This window comes from Lepisosteus platostomus, chromosome 15 (genome assembly GCF_059453375.1).
Source record: "Lepisosteus platostomus isolate fLepPlt1 chromosome 15, fLepPlt1.hap1, whole genome shotgun sequence".
Taxonomy (NCBI): Eukaryota; Metazoa; Chordata; class Actinopteri; order Semionotiformes; family Lepisosteidae; genus Lepisosteus; species Lepisosteus platostomus.
In genome coordinates this window covers 18,786,374-18,813,954 of record NC_142625.1, presented here as the reverse complement: position 1 = coordinate 18,813,954, position 27,581 = coordinate 18,786,374, and the positions used below count along the sequence as shown (strand labels likewise).

The 27,581-nt window shown below is 42.7% G+C and overlaps 3 protein-coding genes across 4 annotated transcripts; 1 reads left to right on the top strand and 2 right to left on the bottom strand.

Moving 5' to 3' along the window:
- Positions 1-693: 693 nt before the first annotated feature.
- On the bottom strand, positions 694-3,733 carry wfdc2 (WAP four-disulfide core domain 2). Its single transcript, XM_088608328.1, has 4 exons — positions 3,525-3,733; positions 2,061-2,198; positions 1,685-1,822; positions 694-1,006 (listed from the first exon to the last, which is right to left on the bottom strand). Exons 1-4 carry the CDS (start codon positions 3,616-3,618, stop codon positions 873-875), a joined length of 504 nt encoding a protein of 167 aa, XP_088464454.1. The 5' UTR covers positions 3,619-3,733; the 3' UTR covers positions 694-872.
- A 1,335-nt stretch (positions 3,734-5,068) lies between these two features.
- Positions 5,069-10,719, top strand: acot8 (acyl-CoA thioesterase 8). The gene is made up of 6 exons (XM_088608327.1): positions 5,069-5,313; positions 5,544-5,680; positions 6,389-6,614; positions 7,457-7,614; positions 7,978-8,169; positions 8,607-10,719. Exons 1-6 carry the CDS (start codon positions 5,084-5,086, stop codon positions 8,723-8,725), a joined length of 1,062 nt encoding a protein of 353 aa, XP_088464453.1. The 5' UTR covers positions 5,069-5,083; the 3' UTR covers positions 8,726-10,719.
- A 515-nt stretch (positions 10,720-11,234) lies between these two features.
- On the bottom strand, positions 11,235-25,955 carry snx21 (sorting nexin family member 21). 2 transcript variants are annotated; one of them, XM_088608326.1, is made up of 6 exons: positions 25,941-25,955; positions 23,147-23,267; positions 22,356-22,419; positions 19,851-20,104; positions 17,749-17,894; positions 11,235-16,557 (listed from the first exon to the last, which is right to left on the bottom strand). In XM_088608326.1, exons 4-6 carry the CDS (start codon positions 20,101-20,103, stop codon positions 15,793-15,795), a joined length of 1,164 nt encoding a protein of 387 aa, XP_088464452.1. In that variant the 5' UTR covers position 20,104; positions 22,356-22,419; positions 23,147-23,267; positions 25,941-25,955; the 3' UTR covers positions 11,235-15,792. The 2 variants fall into 2 exon arrangements, with proteins under 2 accessions (XP_088464452.1, XP_088464450.1); XM_088608324.1 differs by lacking the exons at positions 22,356-22,419; positions 23,147-23,267; positions 25,941-25,955 and adding an exon at positions 22,056-22,218.
- Positions 25,956-27,581: the final 1,626 nt, after the last annotated feature.

Genomic DNA, 27,581 nt, shown 5'->3' with positions numbered 1-27,581 from the left:
ATGGCCTAAACACAATTTATTTTAATACTGTTTGCAGTAGTTCTTGTTTGCCTTTCCTCTCTCCATGCCAACCCTCTATGTAGAAAGGAGCTCTTTTTGACCAAAACCAGCTGAGCTTTCCTACTGCCAGGTACTAAGGGATTCTTGCAGACAGAGGCTTTATTCATCGTGAGTTGTGAGTTTTGAGTTTACAGCGTGTCTTTGGAGTCCCAGTGTGGGGGAAAAAAAAACATTTTGCATTCCAAGACTCCAACTTGCAAAGTTCTGCCAACTTCGCCACTCACGGCTGGGAATGCTTGCAAATATGGCGCTGAGCTGGGGTCTAGACACTTAAGAAAACACTTGGGCTTTGTGTGGGTGGAGAAAGCTGGGGAGCTACTTCCTTTGATACCCCTAAAGCCCCACCAGTCAGAGTGTGCAAGGGTGACGTTTTGAGTACGAAAGTGATCAGACAGCATGTGAGCATTGCTCCCTCACAGAACTGGGGTCCTGGGTTCAATTCTGGACCTGGGCTGTGGACCTGCTGTGTGGAGTTTGCATGTTCTTCCTGCATTTGTGTGGGTTTCCTCTGGCTGCTCCCCTTTTAATTGGATTCTAGGTGCGAGTGTGCCTGAATTGGATGAAGAGGTTAAAAAAGGGGATCGACGGGCAGCGTGTGTGTTCACGCACGCAAAATCAGAAGCAGAACGGTACTTAAGGCTAACAAGGCCGTTTTATTGGAGTGGATACAAAAACAAAAACATACTCTGGCACCAAAAAGAACAAAAAGAGATTGCACACATGGAAGGAATATTGTGTCGTACTGGGAAAAAAAAAACCCCGAGGGTTCAAGTATAACAAGCAGCCTGTGTCCAGGCTGTCTCCGTCCCTCGTCAGCAGGGCTCACTGCAGGCATGGCCGCAGGTGGTCCGGCAACACTTCTGTTCCGCGGGACACTGGCCGTCATGGTAACAGAACTCGGCGCACATGGGGGTCCCCTTGGGGCGTGTGCACCGGCCCGGCTTCACTGCAGAGACAACGGAAGGAGGGGAGGAGGGTTACAGCGCCAGCAAGGCACCAGGCGACGACATCGCGAAACCAGCGCTTTCCAACATCTGTTCGCACAGATTGAAGTCATTCGGTAGAGAAATATTCGCTTTAGTTGAACGTCAGGCAGGCGTCTGGACCGAGATGGGAAGTACACGTTTTAAAGCCGAATACTAAAACATTAGTTCAGGTGGGTAGCTGCATCAGCATGCGTAGGCTGCAAAGGAACAAGTAAAAGGTTTATTCCATGCTGAAAAAAAAAGAAGAAAGAAAACGCAACGTTTCGGCCGTGGAGCCTTCACACCTGAAGAAGGCTCCACGGCCGAAACGTTGTTTTATTTCTTCTTTTTTTTTCCAGCATGGAATAAACCTATTACTTGTTCCTTTGCAATACTAAAACATGCCTTTAAAATGTGATCCCTTACGGGCAGCCTGCGGTGAACTTCAATTCATTTTATTACAGGGGTCGGTGTGAGGATTTGTTGTTGCTGTTGCTGTTGTTGTTGTTGTTGTTGTTGTTGTTTTTGCAAAATGACTGTCGCCGTTTTTGTAAAGCAATGGGCAAAGAAGATTTCGTTGTAACCCACAACAGCCCAGTGGTTGGATTCGAAATCAAACCAACAAACCATAAATCATCCCCATCGCCCGAAGTCGCTACCTGTGTATGGGGCTGTGCATTCATGCCCACACCCGTTACTGCAGCATTTCTCGTCGCCGGTGCAGTCGCTGTCGTTAACGCAGAATTCCGCACACATCCCAGAGCCTCGCCTCCTCCGAGGGCAGATTCCCGGCTTGGCTTCAAAAAGAACAAAGGAAGATTCAGGCCAGGGCTTGTGGATGGCACTGTATTTTTGGAGGCAGGACACGGAGATGGGAAAGCGACACGAAAACAAAAAAACACCAAAAAAATAGGCAAAAGCAAGCATATTTTTTGTTGTTGTTCTTCACAAATGGTTCAAAGAAACACTCGCGAAGAATTAAACTCGTCCCCCCCCGGTGTCCCCGGCGTGTGTGCGCGAAGGAAAAGCCCTTACTGAAAGCGGGCGGGACACACACCGCCCCGCAGTCGAAGACGCAGCACTTGTGGTCCCCGGGGCAGTCCTCGTCACACTCGCACGCCCGCTTCGAGGGCAAGACCTGCAGCCGGCGAGGGCAGTGCCCCGGCTTGACCACTGTAGGGCGGAAGGCAAAGCTGTCAGCAGTCCCTCCTGCACAGCACAATCAAGCAGCCGGTTCGCCGGCTTCACTCTGCTACACAATAGATCAGTATCGCAACTGAGGAGAGCTAAAATCAAATAAACTGCCACAGCGTACGGAACAGATTTTGCGATTTTGCAACGAAGGCTACACAACAGCCAATTACACGTTAAACATCTGTTATCTGTAAACCCATCTATATCAGTGCAGTAAGATGCTGCTTTGTAACCGGTCATTTTACCAACTCTGAGGATATTCCTGTGAAGCACACAAGTGGCCGTGATGTTTACGAGGGAATGTTGACTAGCGTCCCGTACAGAAAAGTATGCTTTATTAATAACAGGAGTCCATGTGATGCTTATTACAGTATTAATGCTTTCTCATTTCAGATTTCGTTTTATAAAGAAACAGACTTAGCTTATGTTGACATTATTTATAACGTGGCCGAGCAATAACAGCGATAACAGTTCCGATATGGGTATAGTTAAAGGCGTAGAATTTCAATCAATTGATTTTATGTTAAAATATTACAATGCAGTAAGACTTCATGTAGAATACGGTGTAAAGGTTTGTTCACTGCTATATAAAAATATATTGTTGCTCAGCGATCTGTCTACAGCAACCAAAAAACATACCCAGGCTTAAAGAAATGTACTATTCTGACAGACTAAAATCATCCGTCAGCATGCGTAGGCTGCAAAGGAACAAGTAATCGGTTTATTCCCGGCTGAAAAGAGAAGAAAGGAAACACAACGTTTCGGCTGTGGAGCCTTCTTCGGGCGAGGAAGTAATCGGGTGAAGAAGAAGGCTCCACAGCCGAAACGTTGTGTTTCCTTTCTTCTCTTTCCAGCACGGAATAAACCAATTACTTGTTCCTAATCACTACATGTTCGAGTTGTGGGCACTCGGTGAAGAGCGAGCTCTGTTTATTTCTCAGACATGGCGATTCAATTAAACTTTCAAATTTCTGAGGTTTGGTCAGCGGGCCAGATTTCGTGCTTTCGTGCTTGTTGCCAAACCTAAGCACTAAGACCAACAACCGAAACGGCGAAAAAATCAGAGGACATACACTTGCATTGAATATTGTCGCTACTTAAACATAGTTTCAATGTTAATATTTACTTCAGTGTTTTTTCTTTCCCTTTCTTTCTGTCACACAAAAGTTCTAATATGTTAAGAATACCGATTAACTAAAAGCAATATCATAAAGCAATGAAGAACACCATGTTATAAAGTGTTTGCCCAGTTCACTGGGATGTTATATCTCCCAAACGAAACGAATACACCAAAAAAACGCTCACCTGTAGAATTCCTTCCTGCAGCGGGAGTCGCCGTCGTCCATTCGCAAAAAGCGAGCAGAACTACGACGAAGACGTACATCTCCGAAGCCTTCATTTCTTCCTCCACTTCGCTTCAATCCCTGGGATTTCTCCAGTTGAGAGAGGACTTAAGCGGGAGAGGGAGAGCGAGAAGGAGGGATAGAGAGAGTCTGCCTTCAGGGTCCCGGCGCCTATCCGCTTCTTTGTGCGCAGCTTGCTTTACAACACAGATTGGAGAGTTTCGATGGGATTTGAAGGGTTCGTGCAAATTTGTAAAGTGAAGGGACAGAGAGCATGCAATGTATTCACGACCTATGGAATTTTGAATTGAAACATCTCCAATATTATTCATTTTGTGTTGCATTTAGATACGCTCAGTGTCACCTGAATGTAACAGCATGTTTTGAAGTTATACATAGCGTTGCTATTTAATTAAATATTTACGATATAAAACTTTGTTAACGTATTGTATGATTTAATTACGGATGTGAACTTTTGTCTATGAGAATAATTTGTTGCTGCAACAACCATAATTAATCGACGATTCATGTTAAATCAAGGAATATAGTCAATTTCATCGCACTAAATCTTACGCAAGGGTCTACAGCAAATGTAATGCTTCATTAAAGTAGCATAATATATACTAAGAGCGGGTTTGTACTTAGTTGAACTTCAGTGGACTGATACCAGAGTAGTACAACAATATCCTTCTGTAATGTGCTTAACGAAATTGGACACAGTATTCTTAATGAGGTCCTAGAAGTGTATTGCATTATTTGAACTTGACATCATTTGATTTAAATGTGATAACTTTGAACTATTCTCCACTCACAAATAGGAAGGCTTGTGGAAAGAGCACAGGGATGGGGTTGAGACACGTGAGATAATTTCAGTCCTCTTCATCAGGAGTTTCTATCTTGAAGCAGTTATCAATCTAAATACATGCATTATCTCAGATGCTTGTAGCCTTTAAGATGTATTTTTTACGTGTCACCTTATCTTTTGTTAAAATAAAAAAAAGACATTCGTATGTGCAGTTCTTATGGTTTATAGCCGTTGTCAGAATACTGACAAGTTTAATAAAACGTCCTTTTCCTCTTTCTATCTTATTAGAATTCTGATACCATACAGATGATCCTCTCTAGATCTCTCAGATCTATCTCGGAATAGAATGTTCAGATAAATCCACGAATATACAGGAAGTCTTGGATTAACTGCTTAAACCACTATGGGCTGAATTTTCGCGGTGCAATGTAACAGTGAATAAAATATAACTCAAGATAAACTAATACTATTTTTCGCCAGTCTGATTTTTATTTCCTTTGAGGCAGTCAACGCGGAGAGTTGGATTTATACCCCCCTGTAACTGGCATCTTATTTTTAATGTGCTATGTTGCTAGAATACAATTAACACTGGAAAAACCTTTCAATGTTATGGAGGCAGCAGCAACTAACGCGGTTTGCAATGAAATGAATCTGAGCGCAACGTCTCGGGGCACGTGACCATCGGAAGCAGTGACGTTCGCGTCTGCACGTGACCCATGCGATACCGGCTGTGTGTCAATATGGCTCCGGCTGAGCGGAGTGAGGGCAGTGAGGAAGGGAGACGAAACAGCTCCGTCGTGTCCTCGCCTGCGCAGGGCGCATCTGTTACAGGGAGCGATCTCGAAGACAACAGGAAGGGTGACCACCGCGATGAGAAGCGGGACCTCCGCAGCGTCTTAGTCACAAGTGTTTTGAACCTGGAGAAACTCGATTCAGACCTGTACAGGTGCAGTAGCCGAGCATCGACACTGGTTACCGTTCTCGCTCCAGAAAGTTAGACCGGTCCTAAAAATGTTTGTTTACGTGGGAAGTTTACCGAATAAGCAAACTCGATGTTACGGTCAAAGATTGAACTCTAGTTTACTCTGCTTTCCTATGCATTCAATGATTACATTTTACCGCACGTATAATTGCTGTTGTCGTTGGCGTCTTATGTCAACGTCCTGTTTTCCTCAGGGGGGAACACCATTGGGTGCCCCGGACCCAGCGGCTTTTTGGGGGTCAGATTATTGGACAGGCGCTGGTAGCAGCGGCCAAGTCGGTTAACGAGAACGTCTTTGCCCATTCCCTCCACTGCTACTTCGTACGAGCAGGTAAGAGTTCTGTTGGGATGCATCTGGTGCTTTGCTTTCAATAACTAGTTCTGCTGACCTTGAAGCTAGCTGGATAGTCAGAACATTTTCCAAGTGTGTATTGTGTAACTGCGTTTATTGCAGGGAACTGCAATAAACCTCAACTACTATGATCATTATAAAGTTGCTTATCATAGTAAAAACGTGTTGCATTCCAGATAATGGGAAAAAAATCTTATTTAAAAAACCAAAATAGTAACAGCTCCATAGGGGAGCACAGTACTTTGCCAAAAGACCTTGGCAGCCTGGCAGAACCACTGTTAGCCTTCTGCTGTTGGCTATAGCGCACAGTCACAGCTGAATGCCACAACCCACATCTGTGCACCTGGGCACTTTGCAGGTACTCCTGTTCGCCGTAAAAATGTGGGTTTCAGGCACCCCGAGACAGGTGAAGTACCACAGCTTTAGAGCTAAAATGGGAATATTCTTGCACCTGAAGTTTTCCTGTTTCTGTGTTGCTTACAGCAGTAATACGGTACACAAAAAGCAGACCTTTTCTCTATATTTTACCTCCTCCCCCTCCTCCTTGGAGGAATGCTAAGCCATTGTATTGCAAGTGAAATACATTCCAGAATGAAATGAATGTGTTTGCCTGCAGGTGGGGTTTGTGGCACACCATGGAGCACAACCCACTTACCCGAACGTTCCCTGTTGCCCTTGTGTTCACAGGAGACCCGAAGCTGCCAGTGCTGTATCAGGTGGACAGGACGCGGGACGGGCGGAGCTTCTCTGTGCGGTCTGTGAAGGCCATCCAGCATGGAAAGCCCATTCTCATCTTTCAGGCCTCGTTCCAGATGTTCCAGCCAAGTCCTGTGCAGCATCAGTTCACTATGCCTGCTGTACCTCCGCCAGAAGAACTGCTGACTGCCGAGGAGCTCGCTCAGAAATACCTGAGGTACTCGCGGACTCTGCCCCCCCCTCGGTCGTGGTGGAGGCATGCCTCTGTAAAGAATGAGCACAAGCAGGCGTGGCAAGAAGCGCACGGATTCTCCAAACTCGAGCAATTTGGAGTGCATCGCGTGTCTGTCACGATCAGACACAAGCATGATCAAGCACATGAACTGTGATGGATTCAGATAGCTCACATCTGCTTCTTGGTACGCCTGAGTACCGACACTCCAAAGTAGTAATAAAAAACAATTCCTTACGCTCATATACAGTAGTGCTTTTCTGGAGACTCCACTCAAAGTGCTTCACAGGTAATGGGGACTCCCCTAAACCACCACCACTGTGCAGTCGCACCTGGATGATGTGACGGCAGCCATACTGCACCAGTATGCTATCACCACACACCAGCTCTCAGTGAAGAGATGGGGATTATTAGATTATTAGGAGGACATAATTTGGCCAGGACACCAGGGTGACACCCCTACAGGCTTGATTTGTCCCTACTGTGAGCTACTACTTTGCATTAAGCAACAGGTGGTGCTACAGAGAACTGCACCCTCTCAGATTTTGTTGAACAATTATTTCTCTTAAGCACCAATACTCTGCATGTTTCCAGAGTCATAGACCATTAATGGTGCCCTCCATGATCAAAAAAGTTGAGCTTTTATTAACATAACAGTGTTTGTACAGCTATACATTCGTGATGGTAATATTTCACCTCACAAGACACTCATTCATCCTGGCAAGTTGTGGTTAGGATCTCATATGAATTAACTCTTTTAGGAAATGGGATATGAATACTTGTTTCTTCAACTCTATAGATATATTTTAATGATTTTTAACTTTCAGTGATCCAAATCTGGCAGAAAGGTCCAAGCAGGGCCTTAATAACTTTCTGGCTGAGGAAGTGCCGATTGAGATCAAGCCAGTGAACCCTCCTGATGTCTTTCACCGAGTTGCAATGGAGCCAAAAAACCTCTTCTGGGTTCGAGCACGAGGATATATTGGTAAGGACTGCAAAATGCCTGAAACACATTTTCAGCAATTACGCATAACAGGTGATGATCTATCACATGCATTTTAATGAACTGGAGCTTTTCAGAAGAACAGGAATCCTTGAATAAAACAAACCTTTAAAAATGAAATGCTTGGATAAGCTGAGTTGATAGTCCAACAAATCTGTTGCACATAAGATTCTGATGTTCATTTTTACTACAAGTGGATTTCAGCATTGTGCTAATGGAGGGAAATTCTCGACACCTTTATTTTTGTCAGCCAGCTGTCCGTGTGGTGTGTAGGTTCCCCTGTCCTTTGCGGTTTCGATCTAGAGTAATAAGAGTAATGCCTGTCGAACTCTGCTGCTGTTTCAGGCGAGGATGACATGAAGCTGCACTTCAGATTACATTCAGATGTGTCAGATTACTCCTTCCTGGGCACAGCGCTGCTGCCCTACCCAAACCAGAGGGTCCGCTTCTCCGCCTCCCTGGACCACGCCATGTGGTTTCACAACCCCTTCCGCGCCGACGAGTGGATGCTGTACGAGTGCGAGAGCCCCTGGGCAGGTGAGGCCTTTAACCTCTGCGAATTACTGTTGCCTTTGAGTAAACAGGCTTTTGCCCGGTTTGAATGACGCTTGTTTTTTAGGTCTTTGAAAGAAGTGCAGAAGTACAAACAAAAGCACTTTACCCACCCAAGAGTTGCTGAAGTTTCTCAAGGTTGCTAGATCTCCTTCTTAGAAGTGCCACAGGTTTTCCTTCCTCCTCTTGAGTGTTGTAGCTCCTAAGATCATCTATTTGAGCTGGGCCTTTTCGTTTCCTGGCTCTGCAAGCTGGATGCGCGGACCGTCTGAGTATGTTGTGTCTGGTATCACGTGTTTGTTGTGAAATGGGTTTTCCTGGCTGAGGGTTTATTTGCACAGCAGAAGGCCTGGAAGCCACAGGTCTCCGTGAGTGACGGTTTGTCTCCTGGTGCTGATGGCTGTGGCGCCGCTGTCGTGCAGGTGGGAGCAGGGGGCTGGTGCACGGCCGGCTGTGGAGGCGAGATGGGGTCCTGGCAGCTTCCTGTGCGCAGGAGGGCGTATTCCGAGTCAAAGCGGTGGGCACTCACAGTAAGCTGTAGGAGGCGCACTGTGGAAGGAAGCATTCCTGAGCTTTTGAAGGCAGCAGGCTTAACCGGAAGCACTGCGGAGATGGAAGGCAGAATGAACTCTGAGATCGCTGCGTGAGTCTGACCACCGCCGGAGGCAATTTGCGGCGATCAACTTTTAAGCAGAGAGGAAATGGCTTGGCTGTACACATGCCATTTTGGATACCTAAAAGATAGTTATTCAAGAGGCATGGAAACGATGGAAAATTGGGTAATTGTACCTACCTAATTGTACAGAATCACTGCAGCAACTCATCAGCAAAAAACTTCTCAGATTATACTGCCACCTCTTGGACGCTTGAATAAGTACATTCCTTACGCAACGTTTTAAAACAAACGTTCTAAATTTGAAATCTAACTTTCGAGTTGAAAATGACATTTGCATCGCTAATCCTGAAATATCATCCTTGCTTGTCATCTTTTTTTTTTTAAAGCTATAATAGCCCTCCTCTTAGGCAAAAGCAAAACTCTGGGGAGGAAAAGTAAATTAAACTATAATTTATAAAGTAATGGGCTTAAGTCACTTAGTAAGGTACTTAGCCATTATGGGCGGCCTGTACTGTATGCACTGTGGCATAGAACTTACCAATGTCTGGTAATCTGCAGGAGTGATGTGGTATCATTCTCCCACAGACGTGTTATATATATATATTTATAAACATTAATTTAGAGAAAGTTCTCAAGGGACATGCAGTACATGAAAATTAAAAATAAGAAATCATAGTTTACAAAATTGAAGAGCATAGTGGAGAATGCTTAATAGTCTGAAGTTAGATGTGTTAAACCTGTTTATTCTGCTCATGGGCAATGAAGTCTAGCTAATACTCCTACTGTGCGAGTTCTTTCCTAAAACACAAACTACCAATGTTGTGAGAACCATGGCATACAGGTCTTAAAAGATGCTGATGGGGCTTTCTTCCTTTTTTAGTGCAAGGACAGTTTCTTTACACATCTTACAAAAAAGTGTTGTTTGATCAAACTGTTCAAATGTAATGGATGTATATTTTTTACTATCCAACACAGGCCTGCAATATGAATCATAGGGTTATAGATGCTACATTTATGAATCTTAGAATGTTGAAAATGTAGTTCTTCACTGGAATATTTTTACTTAAATTCCATGCAATATTATAATGCTAGGATCATTATTCTATAATACTCATAAACCTCCAGAGGTTTGGGATGGGCACTCATTAATCTAACCATTAAACGCTTCTTAGGCATTCCTCTAATAGAATTAGAACAATTAGTCATTAAAATATTTTAAAAGCTCAAGCTATGGGGAGAAAAAAAAGGATGTACCAGCTGCAACACAATGTAATTTTTGCATTCCTGCTCTTTTCAAGAAACATCACACTCTAGTTAATAATGCATTTTTCTGTCCGATTGCTGGCATGATAAGAGGGGTAAATACAGTATCATAGTTTAAAAGCCAGAGTCCACAGTGCTTACACTACATACCAGAATTGCACAGCATAGATTGTTGCCGTTTACAGTAAATATGAAACGGCTGTATACACACAAAAAAGTGGAATGTCTTTGATAAAATTTTAGAAAAGATCAATTGTGAAAGTTAAGAACTTAAAAGCAGTTGCCATTTACACATTCTGTGGATGCTGCATTAAATGTTTCTACACATGAGCAGATTTCACCTGTTCCACATCAATCCGTTAAAAAGACTAGACTAACCACTTCAGGATGTTTTAACAGTCAGTCATAACATACAGTACAAAAAGTTTTAACACAAGTGACACAGTATCCTTACAAACCTTATTTTTACACTGCATTCGTATGTCCATAAATTTATATAGTATATAATAAACGCTCTGTATCTGTATATGGATATATATTATTATTTGTCAAATGTTGTTTGTATTTTTATTTACCTTAAGCACTTTTGTTCAGGGATTGATGAAATGATCAAGATGTGAATGTCATTCTAATAATAAAACTCCTCTTTGAACTGACATGTTTTCAGTGTTGGTGAAGCTACTTTTAAAAGTGTATTGATCTGAAGCTGCAAACTACCCAAGAAAAAATGTCCAGCTACAGTAAAAGCTTTTGGGAAATAGGCTGCTGCTTTTAAAAAGTTAATAGTACAGCAGTTGCTAAGTATTTTAATAATTGTAAGATTCCCAAAGGTTAACTGCACACAGCGACAGAAGATCTACCATCTTGTTACAAATGCTTGTTGATGTAACTTGAAAGTAACATATCGATACCAGATTCTAACAAGATGTCATGTGGAAAGATAAATGGCCTTGCTATAAAAGTGAGCCTCAGCAGAACTTACTCATCATCTGTGTTGGCAAGCAATAGTTATGTTTTATAGTGGAATCTGTAAACCCATTTACTTCATAATACTATTCTGAGTATTAATTTTTGAACAACATCCAGAAAAGCTCGCATTGTCATTCCCATCTCCAAAAGGTCTGCAGTTCAGCTTTTATTTATTTTCAAGAAAACGGTTCTAAATCACTAATTATGTAGTGCAATACATTTTTATTGGTTAAAAATCAGTTTTGACAACACATTTCAAAACCATGAAAAAACAAAGAAAACTAAAATGTGCCTTCAGCATTGAATATATATATACTTTTCCCTATTTTGATTTAAGCCCTCAAACTTTATTAGTTCTAAAGATAATACATTTTCCCTTTTTTTAATAGACCATTCACATTACTTTGCTAAATTGACAGCTTGTTGATTTTTGGGTCTATGAATTGTAGAATACAAGACTATAGACTGATCTCAGCACCAGGTTCTTAATGTGGAAAACAATCCACATTCAAATTCTAGTAATTGGTGTCGGATGCATTATTTTAAAGTTGGGCTGCCGTTGGAAGCAAACAATGGACGTGCAAAGATTTGCACTTTTAGAAGATATATTTCTAGAGATTTTAACAAAATCAAGTTTAAGGGCTCAATGTTAAATGAAAGTACACTCCCAATAGTGGGAATGTAAAGATACAGCTCACATTTAGAGGTTAGTGAGTTTCCCTATCAACCTGGCTGCATGAGCATGAACCCAATGTCACATGCTAGTTTTCACATCTCCAAATCAAAGGTATTTTTAAGAGGACCTGGCGGGATTGAACAAAGAGCAATGCATCTGAAAGATAGCTTGTTATGGAAATGTTTAATACAACGTCATTCCTGCTTGTTTCTGCACATTATTAATTGAAAACCAATTAGAAATTATTCCAAAACCAGGAATAACCATTTTAAACCAAGCAGAACAATACATTGGGTACATTTTTTTGGAAATACAACACTTAAAAGTCATTAATAAAATTAAGATCCAAGTACAAATAACAGCTAAAATCAGTTGAAATGGTAGAGCCCATTACTGTATGCCAAATATTTATATTCTAATGAAATAACTTCTAAAGAACCATAAGTCAAGAACCAGGACTGTGAAACACTGCCTTAAAAAAAGGTACGTTATTGGGACATTTTTTCCGGATGAAAGGGATATTGGATCAGTACAGACACTGTAGCTTGCAAAGCACAGATAACTTGCAAACTTGGCCTAAAAACAGGTACTCACTCCTGTGAAATTAAAATAATTCACCAATGAAATGCTTTTAGCCTTAGGAAACAATGTCTCAACACTACAATTACAAATCTATACCTCCTAATATTCAGTGATCATGGAAATGTATTTTTGGTTTGCGTAACAATGAAATTACATTGAAATGATTTGTGTAATATACCGTAATATGTAAAAGCAATGCACAGAAACACAGTACACATTATCCACGTAACTAGCCTGTACACAGCAGATATTCACAAGGATATAAAGGCCACATTCCTGGAGTTGTTTATGTTCTCTGTGTACAGTACATTAGGGTAATTGGATGACTAACTGAAATTATTAAAGTAACAAAATGGAACACCTTTAATGACTCTGATTGATGTCTTGATGAGAGGCTGGCAAAAGGTTGGGGGACCAAATTATGTTTAACAAAAATACTCAGCGCCAACCCATAAGAGAGTAACATTTCCATTCCCATAACCTTCAAACCACGAAGAGTATCCTAATGTGGTTTACATGTGCATCAAGACTGCATAAGCCGGGTGTGACATTAAATGTATTCAAAAAGCATACCCACAAAGTACATTAACTTCCATTTTCTGCATAGTGGTTGCATGTGCCAAATCCAAGGAGATAAAAGGAACACGTGGATTTAAAAAAGCAATAAGTTATCTCCTCTAAACTTGGATAAGTGTTTAAGAAAATCCCTTCGCTTCTGTGTGTAATGTGTCACTTATGTGTGTATAATGTTTTAACAGGTTTAGATTAAATCTTAAATAAAAAAAAAACACTTCTCATCTGGAGATTTTAGTTCCCTTTAACAAATTAAATACATAGAGAGGCAGTAAATGTAAGGACAGCTGCAAGGCAAAAAAAAATACATCCCTTAATTTCTTAGTTCATAGGTTTGGGAAATAATTAGAACATAATATTCATTATAGCCATAAAACCTGCATTTATATGACTATATTGAAAGTCTATGTTAATAAAAATTGATGAACAGAACTGGGCCCATAAACCAAAATAAACCATTCAAGACTCGTTCACCTAAAATAACATTAAGTAGTCTAAAATCAGCATTAATCATGGTCTCTGAAACCACTGGTACAAATGGGTAAATTATTCAAAGTGAACACAGTGCCCACATCTGTAAATACTAATCTCTCCATATAAACAGCACAACTCAATACAAATTAGGACGTTCTAAGTGGTCAATACAATCACACTTTTTCTTACAGAAAGTATTCCCTTGAAAAGTTATTGGTCACTAGTGCATAAAAATGAATCTGTCTTAATCCAATACTGTGCACAAGAACAAGAGTGTCAACATACTTTAGAATCCATATTCAGTATGAAATATGTCAGTTGTAAGTCTGCACAAAAACCTGAGCTAAGTCTAGTGCACCTTGATGCTGCTCTGTAGGTCATCTGGATTGGTAATAGCTTAACCATCAGCTGCCAAGACGGAATCTTAATCTGTGCACTAAACAAAAATTACTGCATTTCCCCTTCTTTGATACAATAAAATTCCACTGAGACTTTTCTCAAATTTCTCATTTGAAATGGATAAACAATCGGGCAGGTAAATGTACACACTTGAAGCAAGTGTTCATGGCAGGCACACACCATCTTCTCCTCCTGACCTGAGTACTACAGAACATCGGTGGGATCAACGCTGTCAGCAGGAAGAAACTGTAACTGGCAAACCTATGTCAACAGCAGCCCATCCAGAGGCTGGTAAGATCTATGCATGGAAACTGCCAGAACTACGTATTAACCCTCTAAACAGCAGAACACCAAAGAAAGACTGTTGCAAAAAGAAATGTAGCCAAGATTATTAGATTATTGAAGATTATTGAAGATTATTTGCAGGCATTGTAGAACTCAGAGCACACCAAATTATGTTAATAATTATGCAGCTAATGCCTTTATCCAGGGCAACTTACAATACATAAGACATTTACATTAGATGAGTAACAGTCATGTACGTACAAGTGAACAAACAATAAGGCCGAAAATAAGCTGGAAATGCAGTGAGCAAGAAGCAGATCAAACCACCAGCTGGAGAGTCCAGGACACACTGACAAATGTAGATGAGAGCTCAGAGATCACAGGAAGACACTGAATGGCGATTATGAACTGAGCAGGACCTGTTTCTGGAGGTAGTTCACTCCATCGCAGAGAAGGGTGGAGACTGAAGGGCTCTGGGCCCTGGTGAGAGAGCAGAGAGAACGTCTGAAGATGGGTACGAGCACAGTGCTGCGGACCGCTACGTAAGGACAAGGGTTTGAAACGGATACACATACTGGAACAATATGGAGCCAAACGGAGGGATTGGAGTAAGAAAGTAACATGGGAAATGCAAAGAAGAAGAAAAACACAGCAAGCTGCAGAAGTCTGGATTCTGCTGTTGGAGCTGACAGTTTCAGCAAGGAGGTAATTCAAGAGGGATTTAAAACCATATAAATAAGACTATACCGAGGCCCCGACTAGGAGTTATATAGAACAGAGGCGACAGAAGGTATGATTTCAATACGTGCTGCTCCAGAAGCAACGATCTAGGTTTACATGTGAACTTCTGAAGCTCCACTGATCCGACCTCTCCTTCCAGAGCAAAGCAACGCCTGTGGATGTGGCAGAAAGGATGCGCGGACAGTCGCACAAGTGCAGAGAGAGCCAGGACACCTTGCCGCGTGGAGTGGCAGACAGACAGGCTGTGCTGCATGCACTCAGAGCGGCTACAGTGCGCTCAGTGATGCACAAGCTCTGGGCAGCTCTGCCTGCCCTGTGTGCCATGTACACAACTACAGAACAGGATCCTGCCTTCCAGAATCTCATGGTACAACGGACTTACAGCGATCAGCCAAACACTGACCTCCCTCCGTTCAGCTCCACCCACCTTGTAATGTAAAGGATTGAAAATTGCAGACAACTGTGCCACAGGGCTAAAATGTACAATTAATGTGAACTTTCTGAATTGTTTGATAAATGTTTCAAGCATTTGATTAAATCCTTAGGCCTGAATGTTTCTTCTGTGTTTCAGTATTATGCTTACATGAGCTTCTAACGATGATCTTTCCCAAAGGACTTTATCTCGGCATCAAACACCTGTCATTAGTAAACTAAGCGGCGGAAGTTGAAATCTGACAGGATTTGGAATATATTAGCAACATCTTTTAAAATAGTGCATTACTGTGTCCGTGTTCTCTTTCCCCAGTCGTTTTCCCTTATTTTTCCTCCCTTATGTTTCATTAAAGGCCAAAAATCCCTTTTTCTGATGGGCAGAGAGCAAGTCGGCAACGTTAGAGACAGATCCCAGCTTACCTTTAATCTTAAATGAATCTGAAGGCCTGTCTAACCATAAAACAATGACCTAAGGGCAGTTTCCTTTGTGCAAACTATCTGTTCAGGTAAATATATATAATAAATATATGCAATATGTATACACAAAAATAATCCCAGGAACATTACTCCCTTTATATGTCCAGATGATAAAAATGACCTAGGCCACATCACCTTTGACCTTGGGCCTGGCTTCTCTCTCGCAGTCCTCCAGGCTCTCCTTTACCAGGTACTCTTTGAGGCTTGGCTGGTTACTCACGTCCACCCCCGAGTTCCTCAGCTCCTGCAGCAGAGCCTCCCACTGGCGCTTGTCCTTGGAGATCTTCCACGAGAGCCTGACGTTGGCCTGCAGGAGGGGGATGAGGAGGTGGTGGAACTGCTGCTGCTGGAGAGCGTCCCGAGAGGGCGCCAGGTCCTTCAGCGCCCGCTCGCAGTACTCCTGCGCCTCTTCCAGCTGGTCCAGCTCCTGGAAGCAGGCAACCAGGGCGGACAGGGTGAAAAGCCAGTGGCCGTGCTGTCGGGGTTTGTGTGGCGGCAGCTGCGGCTGGAACCCCAGCTTCTCCTGCAGCCTCAGGGCGTTCACCAAGGACCCCAGGGCCTCCTGGTACAGGCCGGTGCGCAGCAGGCTCTGGCCGGCCAGCAGGTCGCCCAGGTAGAAGAACTCGAGGAAGACGGGGGCCTGCCGTAGCTCCCCGCGGGAGTGCACGTGCGTCAGGTACTGCTCGAAGGCCCGGCTGCGCTTGGCAATCGTCTCCGCCGCGAAGTTCCTGCGCAGCTTCTTCCGCGGGAACGACACGCCCTCCATTTCGCCCCAGTAGCGCCGCCGCAGCCGCCGGTGCAGCTGCTCGAAGTCCCTGTAGCGGCGGGTGATGACCGCCGGGGTCTTGTCGAACGTGCCCGACCTGATCACATGGATGGTGTAGAGCTGAGGACGGACAAGGAGACCAGCTTAACAGGCCGGATAGTAATAATTCCTTACACTTCTATAGCGCTTTTCTGGACACTCCACTCAAACCGCTTCACAGGTAATGGGGATCCCCTCCACCACCACCAGTGTGCAGCCCCACCTGGAAGATGCAACGGCAGATCCAGTACGCTCCCCACACACCAGCTCTCAGTGAGGTGGAGAGCAGAGTGATGAAGCCAGTTCATAGATGGGGATTATTAGAAGGCCATGACTGGTAAAGACCAGGGGGAAATTTGGCCCTACTCTTTTTGAGAAAAACCCCAGGAACCACAGCGTGTCAGGATGTCAGTTTTACATCTCATCTAAAGGACAGCACCTTTTCTTTAACAGTATAGTGTCCCTGTCCCTATACTGGGGCATTAGGACCCATGCCGACCACAGGGTGAGCACCTCCTACTGGTCCCACTGACACCTCTGCCCGCAGCAGCCTCAGCTTTCCCAGGAGGTCTCCCATCCAGGTACTGGCCAGGCTCACACCTGCTGAGTTTCAGTGGGCTGCCAGATGTAATCTGCAGGGTGAACTAGCTAAGGCCTGGCTTCACAGCATCTCTGGCCGACCCTCAGAATGCACATTTTGTATGGATGCATGTCCGATGTCTCCTCAGCAAAAACTCCCCAGCAATAACCAATGCACTTCAAAAGCAATTTCTCAGCACACTAACAGCACAGGCTTGTGGAGAGGCCTGTGACAACACCGCAATCAGCACCGGCCATCACCAGATTCTTTCTAGTTGTTCCTATATCCCTTTTAGCTATACTTCACACAAGGAATATGTTTTTATGAGAGATGTTTGTGATACATTGCATAAATGTTTAAACACTAGTGGAAAAACTATTCCTGTTCACAACCTGCTCTAATTGTAGACTCAGCTTCTATTACAAAGCGCTGCTGAAAAGAAGAATGAAGTATTCATGACTAGACAGACATAGACTAGACAGGTTTTAAAATATACTGATGTAACAGTATGCTAGAGGTTATAATACATTCTAATGCAAAACAACCCACATTTATCAGATCACGTCTATACAAAAAATTACATATTAATTTATACTCTCCCCTCCCCCTCCTTCACACACTACACAATCAGCGCTGCTCGGTCACATGTGACAACACTGCACTGTCACAGGTACAGCTACATTCGCACTCACCACATACTTTGAGGTCCCCTCCTGCACCACACTGGCATCAGTCACTTCAAACACCAGCTTCTCCGGGATATACCGGCTCTGTGACCTGCGCCAGCTCTCCTGCAGCTGCTGTGTCAGTAGTGACTGAGGCCCCACTGGGCTGCTATCTGTGAAATAAAAACCAGTCAGTCGTTTGTGCCAGTCTTATGAAATATGCAATACAGAGACACTGGGTCACAACCTGTAGACCTACTCTTTCACCTGTTTCAGGAAGTCCAGTGTGGAAATGGGAGTTGACCATCACAACTTCATGTCGTGGAATTATCCAGTTCAGGGGGTGATGTTTTTAACTAGAACTGCAGTACAGCAATACCACTCTTAGCGCCGCTTCTTTCAGTGCTAAATTGCCACAGCGCCATTTGTCCTGGCCATTATTTTAAGAGAGAGGCCATTATTTCCAGAGACACATGTACAGCAATGGACTGACGTCCCATCCAGGGTGTATCCTGCCTTGAGCCCACTGCTAGCCTGGACAGGCTCCGCCCCTCCTGTGACCCTGAACTGGCAACAGCTGTTAGAAAATGGGCGGACAGACATTTTTAACATGCACACAGGCCAGGCAGAAGCCACTAGACCACGTTTAGCATAGCTTGTAGATGTGCATTCTCATACTACTGGTACTAAAGACAGGGAATAGTGGGATACAGCATGCAAGCTCTCAGCCAAAAAAGACTCCAGCATGATACATATGTTTACTGGACAGTACAGTCAGCGCCATTTGCAACTGTTCTGCTACTCCACTGCATGAGCAGAGCTCTGCTGTGATCTTGCCTGTTTAGCTTATTGATATTCCAGTATAACCGGGTAACAGCCTGGCACACGTACAGTAGGCTCTTCCCATCAGTGTCCCTCTGCTGCCAAGTTGGAAGAGTGGAGACGGTGGTTCATCTATGCAGGCACAGACTGAATGTACTGATACTGTACATAGCAGCAGTTTTCTTCAGTAACTATACAGTCATTTAAAAATAAAACTGCTTTCTGTGCAAGATGGAGTTTCGTAATATTAGGTGCTAGAAATGCGAGAATTGCTATTACCGGTTTCTCGACGAAGCCCTCACGTATTGCTGCTACAGAAGAAAAGAAGTTCCTCTGATCACATCCCCATTGAACCCAAGCACTGATTCCCATAATGCATCTTTCTCTGAGCCACTCCTTCAGTTTTAAGAGAAGTATTGCTGTATTACAATTCAAGAGAAACAAACAACTCATCTCTGAAATTCTCTTAGTTTGGAAACTGGCAACACCACACTTTCACAACATTTCAGAAACAGAAGTGAAACCCAATTGTTCTCTATACTGTTCTAGAAAATACTGCTTAGGGTTAAACCCAAGATATAAAGTAATTATGAGATTAGTTCAAAGCCTATTCACTTGTGCTGTTCAATCTTACCTTTTGAGCGTACCTAGGTTATCTAGTCATGTATACACTATGCCTCTCAGCTAACATTCAAAGGGAGTAAAGATTTTGAATGACTTGTGTCTGTCACTACTAACATTGAAAGCAAGTCTCTTACAACATACTGCATTCTAAAAGCAGTCCTTTATCTCCCCAAATCCACACTTCAGTTGAGTGAAGGATCTAGCATTATTTCTTATATACTAAACAGAGCGATGTCGTTACACCTTTTTCTTACAGTTAAAATGTTTCTGTCGTGTATATTTACATATAGTAGACACTGCTGCACATCTCTTCAAATCTCTCCTCCAGTGGTCACGTAACATCACCAAGCTTCACGTCGATTAACAGGTGAAAATAACTGCAGCTCTTGAATATCTACTGTGTATGAAATGTATTATTCTTGTAATAAAACAGGAATTTTCAATTACTTCAGCAGCAATATTTACTTCTGGGTCAGGAGGTTTGTGAGATCTTGGAAAACTTTTTTTTTTAAACCATTCAATTGTTTCCTTGTCTTATTCGGTCTGAATTATCCCTGGGAATTTCTAAGCTTAAGGCCTGCGGAACTACAGCTTCCAAACCCAACCAATACAACACGCCTATGAGAGGTAAAGCTTCGAAGCTCAATTTTTTATTTTTTTTTAAGGGCAGGGGCAGGCAGTACCCGATCCATTCTCCGTGCACTCCCCCAGGAAGTCGGAATCGCTGTCGGGTTCGGAATTCTCTCCCGGGTCCTCCGACTCAAGCCCCCTCTCCCCCTCGAAGCTGAGTGTCCCGCTCAGGCGCGAGGAGACGCAGTCCGTGTCATCGTCCAGCTCCGAGCTCTCGGGGCATTCCTCTGGAGGGCCCAGCTCTGCCGGGGCTACCCCCTCCTTGAACAGCGTGCGGCGCAGTCGGTCCAGGAACTTAGTGGCCATCCTGGGTCACAAACACACTTCAGCATCACCCGAAACATGCCCATCATGCACTGTATCGTACACTCACCAACGAACTCAGAGAGCATGAAACCATAGCTCAAAACAAGCCCGCAGAAGATTTCTGAGAATTCATGCAGCTCATACAGAATGACAAACGCTGGAGTACACATGTGGGAAAGGAGAAACGAAGGTGTTTCTGCTGCTAATTATGAATTAGAAATGAGGTTTTGTGAATGTTACTTTCTTGCATGTTGATTGGTGGCTTGCTTTACAAACCATGTTCTGCAGAACAAGGCCCTGGACTAATCCATGTTCTTACTGAGCCATACACGACACACAGTAAGTGCATACTGGTGGGGTCCCAAATCCAAACAGTACGCACCCCTCACATCATCAAAGCCAGTGTAATCAAACCCTCACCCATTACTACTGCAACTCAACTCAAAGTCCAACTGCCCATGATGATCTCAACCAGTTTTGATCATCTCAAACCGTCAGCCTCAAACGTTAAGAACACGAACCCTAACCTAAATGTGCATTGCCGGGCTCCTTAAATTACCCAATTAGTTTAAACGTGTCCAAGTGAAACTCGCGACACAATTACCCTAGTGTTCTGTGATCGCTACAGATTACATACATTTGTTTAAAATACACCGGACACGAGAATAAAAACAAAACAAGCAGAAGAACGAATAAAGAAAGTGTCTTTAACACAGCTTAGGGGTCCAAAAAGTTTGCAAACTAGAAAAAAAAGATAACTTGAGCAAACACGGCTATCGAAACTTCCGATATTATTCGTGTTCAGCCAATGCAAATCTCTCCAGGACTATGTAAAAAAAACTGAAGCCGAATATAGCCGCACACAAGCCAAAGAGTGCATGAGATCATACTGGTATTTTGAAATCGCACTATTCTAGTAACTTGACAAACTTGTTACCAAAGCAGTATTACAAATAAACTCTAGGAGGTGTCTGTAGTTGCAGGAAACGTTTTAGCTCGCTAAGCAATGCTAGACGGAAAATAAATACTTGTTTCAGCAGTGCTGTAATTTGGTCCCATTCCTATTGCGTTATACTGTAGATACATTTTACTCGCATCCAAAACAACGTAATGTTGAAATGCTACAGTTATCTCATATCCGGGCTTCTCTGAATGAGTGTTGATACCGCGTTTAACAGAATTCCAATGTGCACTAGTAATAATTCGTGTTCTAACATTTTCACATTCATATTTTGTCTACTACGCAGTATTTGTCATGTTAAAGTCGTGTTCACATCTATGCATCTGAAACTCGTCGTGCTGATTTTAGACCTGCGTGATATTAATTCGACTTTCAGTTATAATACTTTCCCACCTAACGACGACTCAATGACTCAAAATAAATGTTGCACAGAAATTGTATCTGACGCTGCCACCGAGGATTGCAATGTTTTGGACGTGTTTGTATGCTCTTTTGCAAAACTCCCAACATTTAGAGGCCTAAACAACCCAGACAACTTGATCACTAAAAAACGAAGCGTAAACACGCAAAAGTAGATTCAGGACAGCGACGGGAAGAAACACACGTTATGCGCACGAATGGGCATTTTTTTGCTTAGAATAACTTCCTTGAAGCCACGATGCTGGAACATAAACTACGTTTGGAAGCATGCCAAATAATAACGTAGGATCGCCTTGTTTTGAAAACAAAAATAAAAATGACCGCTCTCGTTGTCACATTTCGCCAACTAGGTATATATATATTCATTGCACAACCCATATTTTAAGTTATATATCCATTTTGATCCATTAGAAACAATAACGGGGCTATAGAAACATTTAAAAAAGTAACTGGCAAGTTGTCACATTAGCGTGAACACTAAATCGCTGAAAGTCGATATCCAGTTTCTCAGGAGCGCGCTAAAGACAAAACGGGTTTATATTTGTGCAAAACAACATATAACAGAACTTACTTCTCAGATGCTGCTCTTACAAGGAATAATTGTTAACAGATGATAGACTCTGTGCATTCCCTGTACGCTATTTTGATTCACATTGTCCACTTTGGACCCCGTTGAAGTTGGAACTCGGCACCAGGGAATTGGAATTTAGGAGGGAGTGTTTTCCACACTACCGTAATTATTATAATTGCAGTTCCTTTTAAAAAACCCTCCCTTAATGCGATCTCACTCTTTAATGTGCACTTGAAAGCTACTCGAAGCTTTGAAACTAAGGGGGGAAAAATCACCAAAATACGAAATACTGTAACTCACCCGCGACGACACTGAGGATGTTAATTGTGATCCCTGCAGTGGTATTTAATCCGCTTCATTCCCTCTGTAACAAAGCCACAATGATGGCGTGTATTTAAAAAAAACATCCCGGAGAAATTTGGGATGTACATTTTATTGCAAAAGAGAAATGAAGAATAATGACAGGTGAAAAATAGCCGGGCAGGTATTTACTGTCTAGACCCCGGACACTTCATGTTAAACTCATGGGTGTCTGCTGCCGCCTGGAGGTTTGCGGATATCAGGGAACTGAATTAAACCAACAGAGTTTAGTTTGGACTACGTTGAAGAGGCTGATGTACTAAGAATGAATAGAAGCTTCCTTCACCCATCCATCCATTTTCAATCCGCTTATCCTGGTAATTCTCGTGGCGTACGGAAATTAAAGAAAAATGTTTTTTTAAAAATAAATCAATCAGTGTATGTTATGTACAATATCGATTAATATATTCCAAAGGCTTTTACCTGACGTTTCAATTTGATAAATAGGGATTAAAAATAATTGCGCAAAACTGTGCCGGTGTCTGTCGAAATAGTGTCTGTTCGCAGTCAGTCCATCTGAGCTCTAAATTCCCAAAGCTAATTGTTGACTTGTTCCAGCTGCTTCTCTAGATCTGTCTTCACCCTGTTTCTTGGTTTCCAGAAATATCCCACTTCTAGGGTACTGTTTCCAGCAAAGTCACCCACAGAACTCGTACTGGGCAGCCTGTCCTCTACTTGCTTGCCACAGCTAAACAGCTCTTTCTAGTGGGCCAGTGGTGCTGAACACTCACGGGTGGGAATGATGCGGGACCAGACACTCCAACCGCTTGGAGCGTTGAACAGCCTGACGTCCATTATTCTCACCGGGTCGTCTTGGTGAGCCAGGAGAGGCCGTCTACCTGCATCAGAAAACTGGAGGAAATACAAAAGTACTAGACATCTGTTCTCTACTGGCAGGAGAAAGTCAATGCAATGTTGTTACAACTGACTTTTTCCCCCCACGTGAAGCACTACCTGTTTTTTTTTCAGTAGAAATGCGACAAGAGCACTGACTCGCACTGCATTCGAGAGTGCTAACAGCTGTTCGGGGATCGCATTTCCACAGGTTCTTTATCTTAAACACTGCGCTGTTTTATCAAGTGTAGCTGAAATACTGTAGGTCTGTGATCTTAAAGATGAAGGTGAAGAACAGCTTTCGAATAAGACAAGTAATTCAGTAAATCAAATTCTCCCTTATCATCGCTAGTGTCCAAAGTTCTCCTGCTGGCTTTACGATCAGATATTCTTGATATGTACTCAATTTTAGTGTTTATTTTTTTTATCGTAAAAAATGTGAGATACTTAAACCTTGCAAATATGACTGTTGCCGCAAGAGCGCGCCACCGACTCTAAAGACTGCCTCCCAAGATAAAACAAAAATATTGCCGCGATTCCATTAAGAATTCGGGGTAAAAAAAAGACTGGGAATTCACGGTGTTAAAATAGTGGCTAGGGTCTTTATTAGTTGCCCTGGACTCTGCAGAGTGAGGTGACTGAAAAGCGTAGAATCGACTGCAGATTCTAAGAACTAGGAAGAGAAGGAGATCCTTAGGTTACACAGATAATAACAATTCCTTTCACTTATATAGTTATTTTCTGGACTCTCCACTCAAAGTGCTTCACAGGTAATGGGGACTCCCCTCCACCACCACCAATGTGCAGCCCCCACCTGGATGATGCGACAGCAGCCATAGTGTCCCAGTACGCTCCCCACACACCAGCTCTCAGTGGGGAGGAGAACAGAGTGATGAAGCCAGTTCAGAGATGGAGATTGTTAGTGGTCATGATTTTTAAAGGCCAGGGGGTACTTTGGTCAGGATACTGGGGTAATACCCAGATGTTCGCTTTTCTGCCCCTCTAACCTTTCAGCCGGAGAAAAGTGTATCTGCTTTCCCTGGTATAAAGCTGGGAAGACTATCTGGCATAAAGCTGGGAAGAATATCTGATTTTGTCAGGACTACAGCTTCAGACGAAGGCAATACTGTACAGTATGTCGCTGGCAGACTGATAGGGTAGGACTGTTGGATTAGACGAAAGCTATCCGATAGGATTTTTTCCAACAATTGTACGTGATAAGAAAGGAGCTGCTACGCTATGATTTATATACAGACAGTTGTGACTAAAAACTTCAAAGCTTGTAAGAATGTTTTTTATGGTCGAAACCGATTGAATGAACCTCTTTGAAGTTAGAGAGAGTTAGAAAGACCGCAAGATACCAATCAATGCTTATCTTTGCTCAACAGGAGATTGTGACGATTTCGGCTGTGTTCACGTTTCTTTGCTGTGAACTTTGCTTAGTTCCAAACAATAAAACCATGTAGCATGTCAGAAAAATGCAGCAAAAATGACCGAAACAACTGAACCAATTTGCTCCCCCTCACCCTGTGTGTGGCAGGGGTTATTGCTGTGAACAGTACCGTAAACACACAAGTGATATTTTTGTTTTAGATTAGGTGGGTGAGATATATTTGGTGATTTTAGTTTTTTGAAGTATCCCCCGTCGGCTTTTTTCCATGTTACTTGTAATGTGCTTCAATATTGGCGTTGTAGGATAATTCTTTTTTTTAAAGTTTATAAATACCATAGTTACTTTGGCAAACTTCGAAAGCTCACCCGCTATAAGATGCGACTCTGCGTTCGTGTTGTCTAAATAACGGGTTTATTTTGTAAACGATATGAGGATAAGGAACACTTCACTGAGCTTGTTAGTTCACATATCTGCTTTATCCAGTCCCTACGTATCAGCTCCTAGTTTTTACCATTACCTTATGATTATATTGCCTATTGTAATGTCAAGCCCCAGGATAAATGTTACAATTATATTAAGCCCACGGTACTGCGTACAGCACACTGTGTAATATCACGGTCTGTCAGAATAGCGAGAAATTAAAGCACGCCGGGCCGTCTGTAGTAACAGCAAGATGGCCGCTAGAAGCCACTGTTGCCTTACGGAAAAAGGAGAAGATGCCATACAGCGTTCAAGATCTTGTTTTCTTAAAACGGTTTCAGGGTTACATGAACTGAACTTGGGTACTCCGGGACAATGGCTGGAGACCTCCGTTATCAATGTAGGAATTAGTCAGATGACTATTTTCACTATCTCAATTTTCCATTTTTATCCGTCGTGTTCTTTTCTCATTTGGTATCTAGAGGCGCCCTATTGTAAATTAATTACATCTTGTCTGTAAAAATGTTATGTTACGTACATTTACAGCAGTGGTGCTCTTCTTTTTATTCTAATTGCATCCTAAATTAGTGTCTCTCTGTTCAAGGGGAACCGCAACGCTATTGTTTTATATTTCGGGGTTAGAAAAATTCAGCATTGATGAGTGCATTACACAGTAATTGTAAAACCTCCAGTTTACATCACGAAATAGATTTCCAGGTATGCACAGCACCATATTGCCGTCATTTTCTGCGATTCAGAACGAGACAACAAAACTTCAGGTAAAGTGAAGCGGCTTGCGAATACATCTCTTTTAATCCAATAGAAATATTTGAAAGATTTGGGATTTTGAGATGGTTTGGCTGATAAATGGAACTTACTTGTTAACTCTGTATGCACGTTGGAAACGTTCTGCGGTGAAATGTCTGCTGCACCACCTGTACTTATTCGGTCGTACATCACATTACATTAGTCACTACAGTGACTAGTGAGCAGTTAGGGCCACATCACGTCACAATTAATGGCAAAACCAGGGGTTTGCGACAACATACAAAAAAGTCAACAAAGTGTATTTTTTTTCTTTACATCAATGAATTTATTTTATTAATGAGATTAAATAATCGGTCTGAGAAACTGTCACTGCAGTTCCCCTTAAGAGCTTGGTGTAGACACCCAGGAGGTTTTGGAACAGAACTAAATATTCTTTCTAAATCTTTTCATAAATATAATTTTCATAACTGGATTGGAGTCTCAGTTGTTCCAAGTCATTTCTCAGTATTTTGACTGAGGCAGAGCACAGATCACCATTACAATGGTGCCCTGAATTGATTTAAATATATGGATTAGATATGACTACTACTGAAGCAGCATACTTTGCAAATGGATTTTGAACACAGCTGTCTTTCTTTACCACAGCTTCAAATTATGACCCAAGTCCTTAATAGCTGTTTGTGTGTGATGCAGTTCAGAAGAGTTTTCCTTTGAAGGGTCATCTACCTGATGAGACTGGACACTACTTGCAATGAAAGAAGCAAAAACACATGTGATCCGTGGTGATGTGGAACTTAACACGCTGTCATGTTGCTTCTAGCCAGCAGCCATATCACCCTGCAACTCACAACTGGCAACCCACTGTAGGTCAGCAGGTGTGAGCCTGGTCAGTACCTGGATGGGAGACCTCCTGAGCAAAAATAAGGTTGCTGCTGGAAGAGGTGTTAGTGGGGCCAGCAGGGGGCCACCCTGCAGTCCATGTGGGTCCTAATGCCCCAGTATAGTGACGGGGACACTATACTGTAAAATAGGCGATGTCCTTCGGATGAGATATAAAACAGAGGTCCTGACTCTCTGTGGTCATTAAAAATCTCAGGGCGTTTCTCGAAAAGAGTAGGTGTAACCCTGGCGTCCTGGCCAAATTTCCCATCAATCAATTATCAATGTCAATTGCAAATGTCAGATTCAGGTTTGGCATTAAAAAAAGTCAAAGATCAAATGGCAGCAGCAACTACAAGGAGTCACCCAAGCTTCAGTATTATGTGTCTGGGTCCTTGTTTTACTGAGTTAATTAAGAAAACCATGTGTGTATTTTAACACGTACACTGATCATGGCGAAACACAAGAAGTGACTTCACAGGTTCGTTAAAGAAGAGTACCCTGAGGAGGATGGCAATTTATGAGTCACAGGCGTGAAACTGTGCCTGCCGATTAGGTAGAGCATGAGGAAACTGTTGAATTACTGGCCCAAATTCAAAAGGAATGATCTCGTTTGGGCAGGTAGCTTTTAATAAACAGATGTCAGAGGATTACCTGGGCCATTGTCATACACTGAGACACCACATGCTTTCACCCAAAACAAATGCCTTTTTGTTTTTGTTTTGGCCTTTACCTCCAAGCTACAGACTTCACTCTGTGCTGCCCTCATCACTACCAACAAATATAATCATTCTTTTCATTACACATCAGGCAACAAAGCTTTGTCTTATCAACCAGAGTATGACTCAACAGGCTGAAAATCCTAAGCTTTA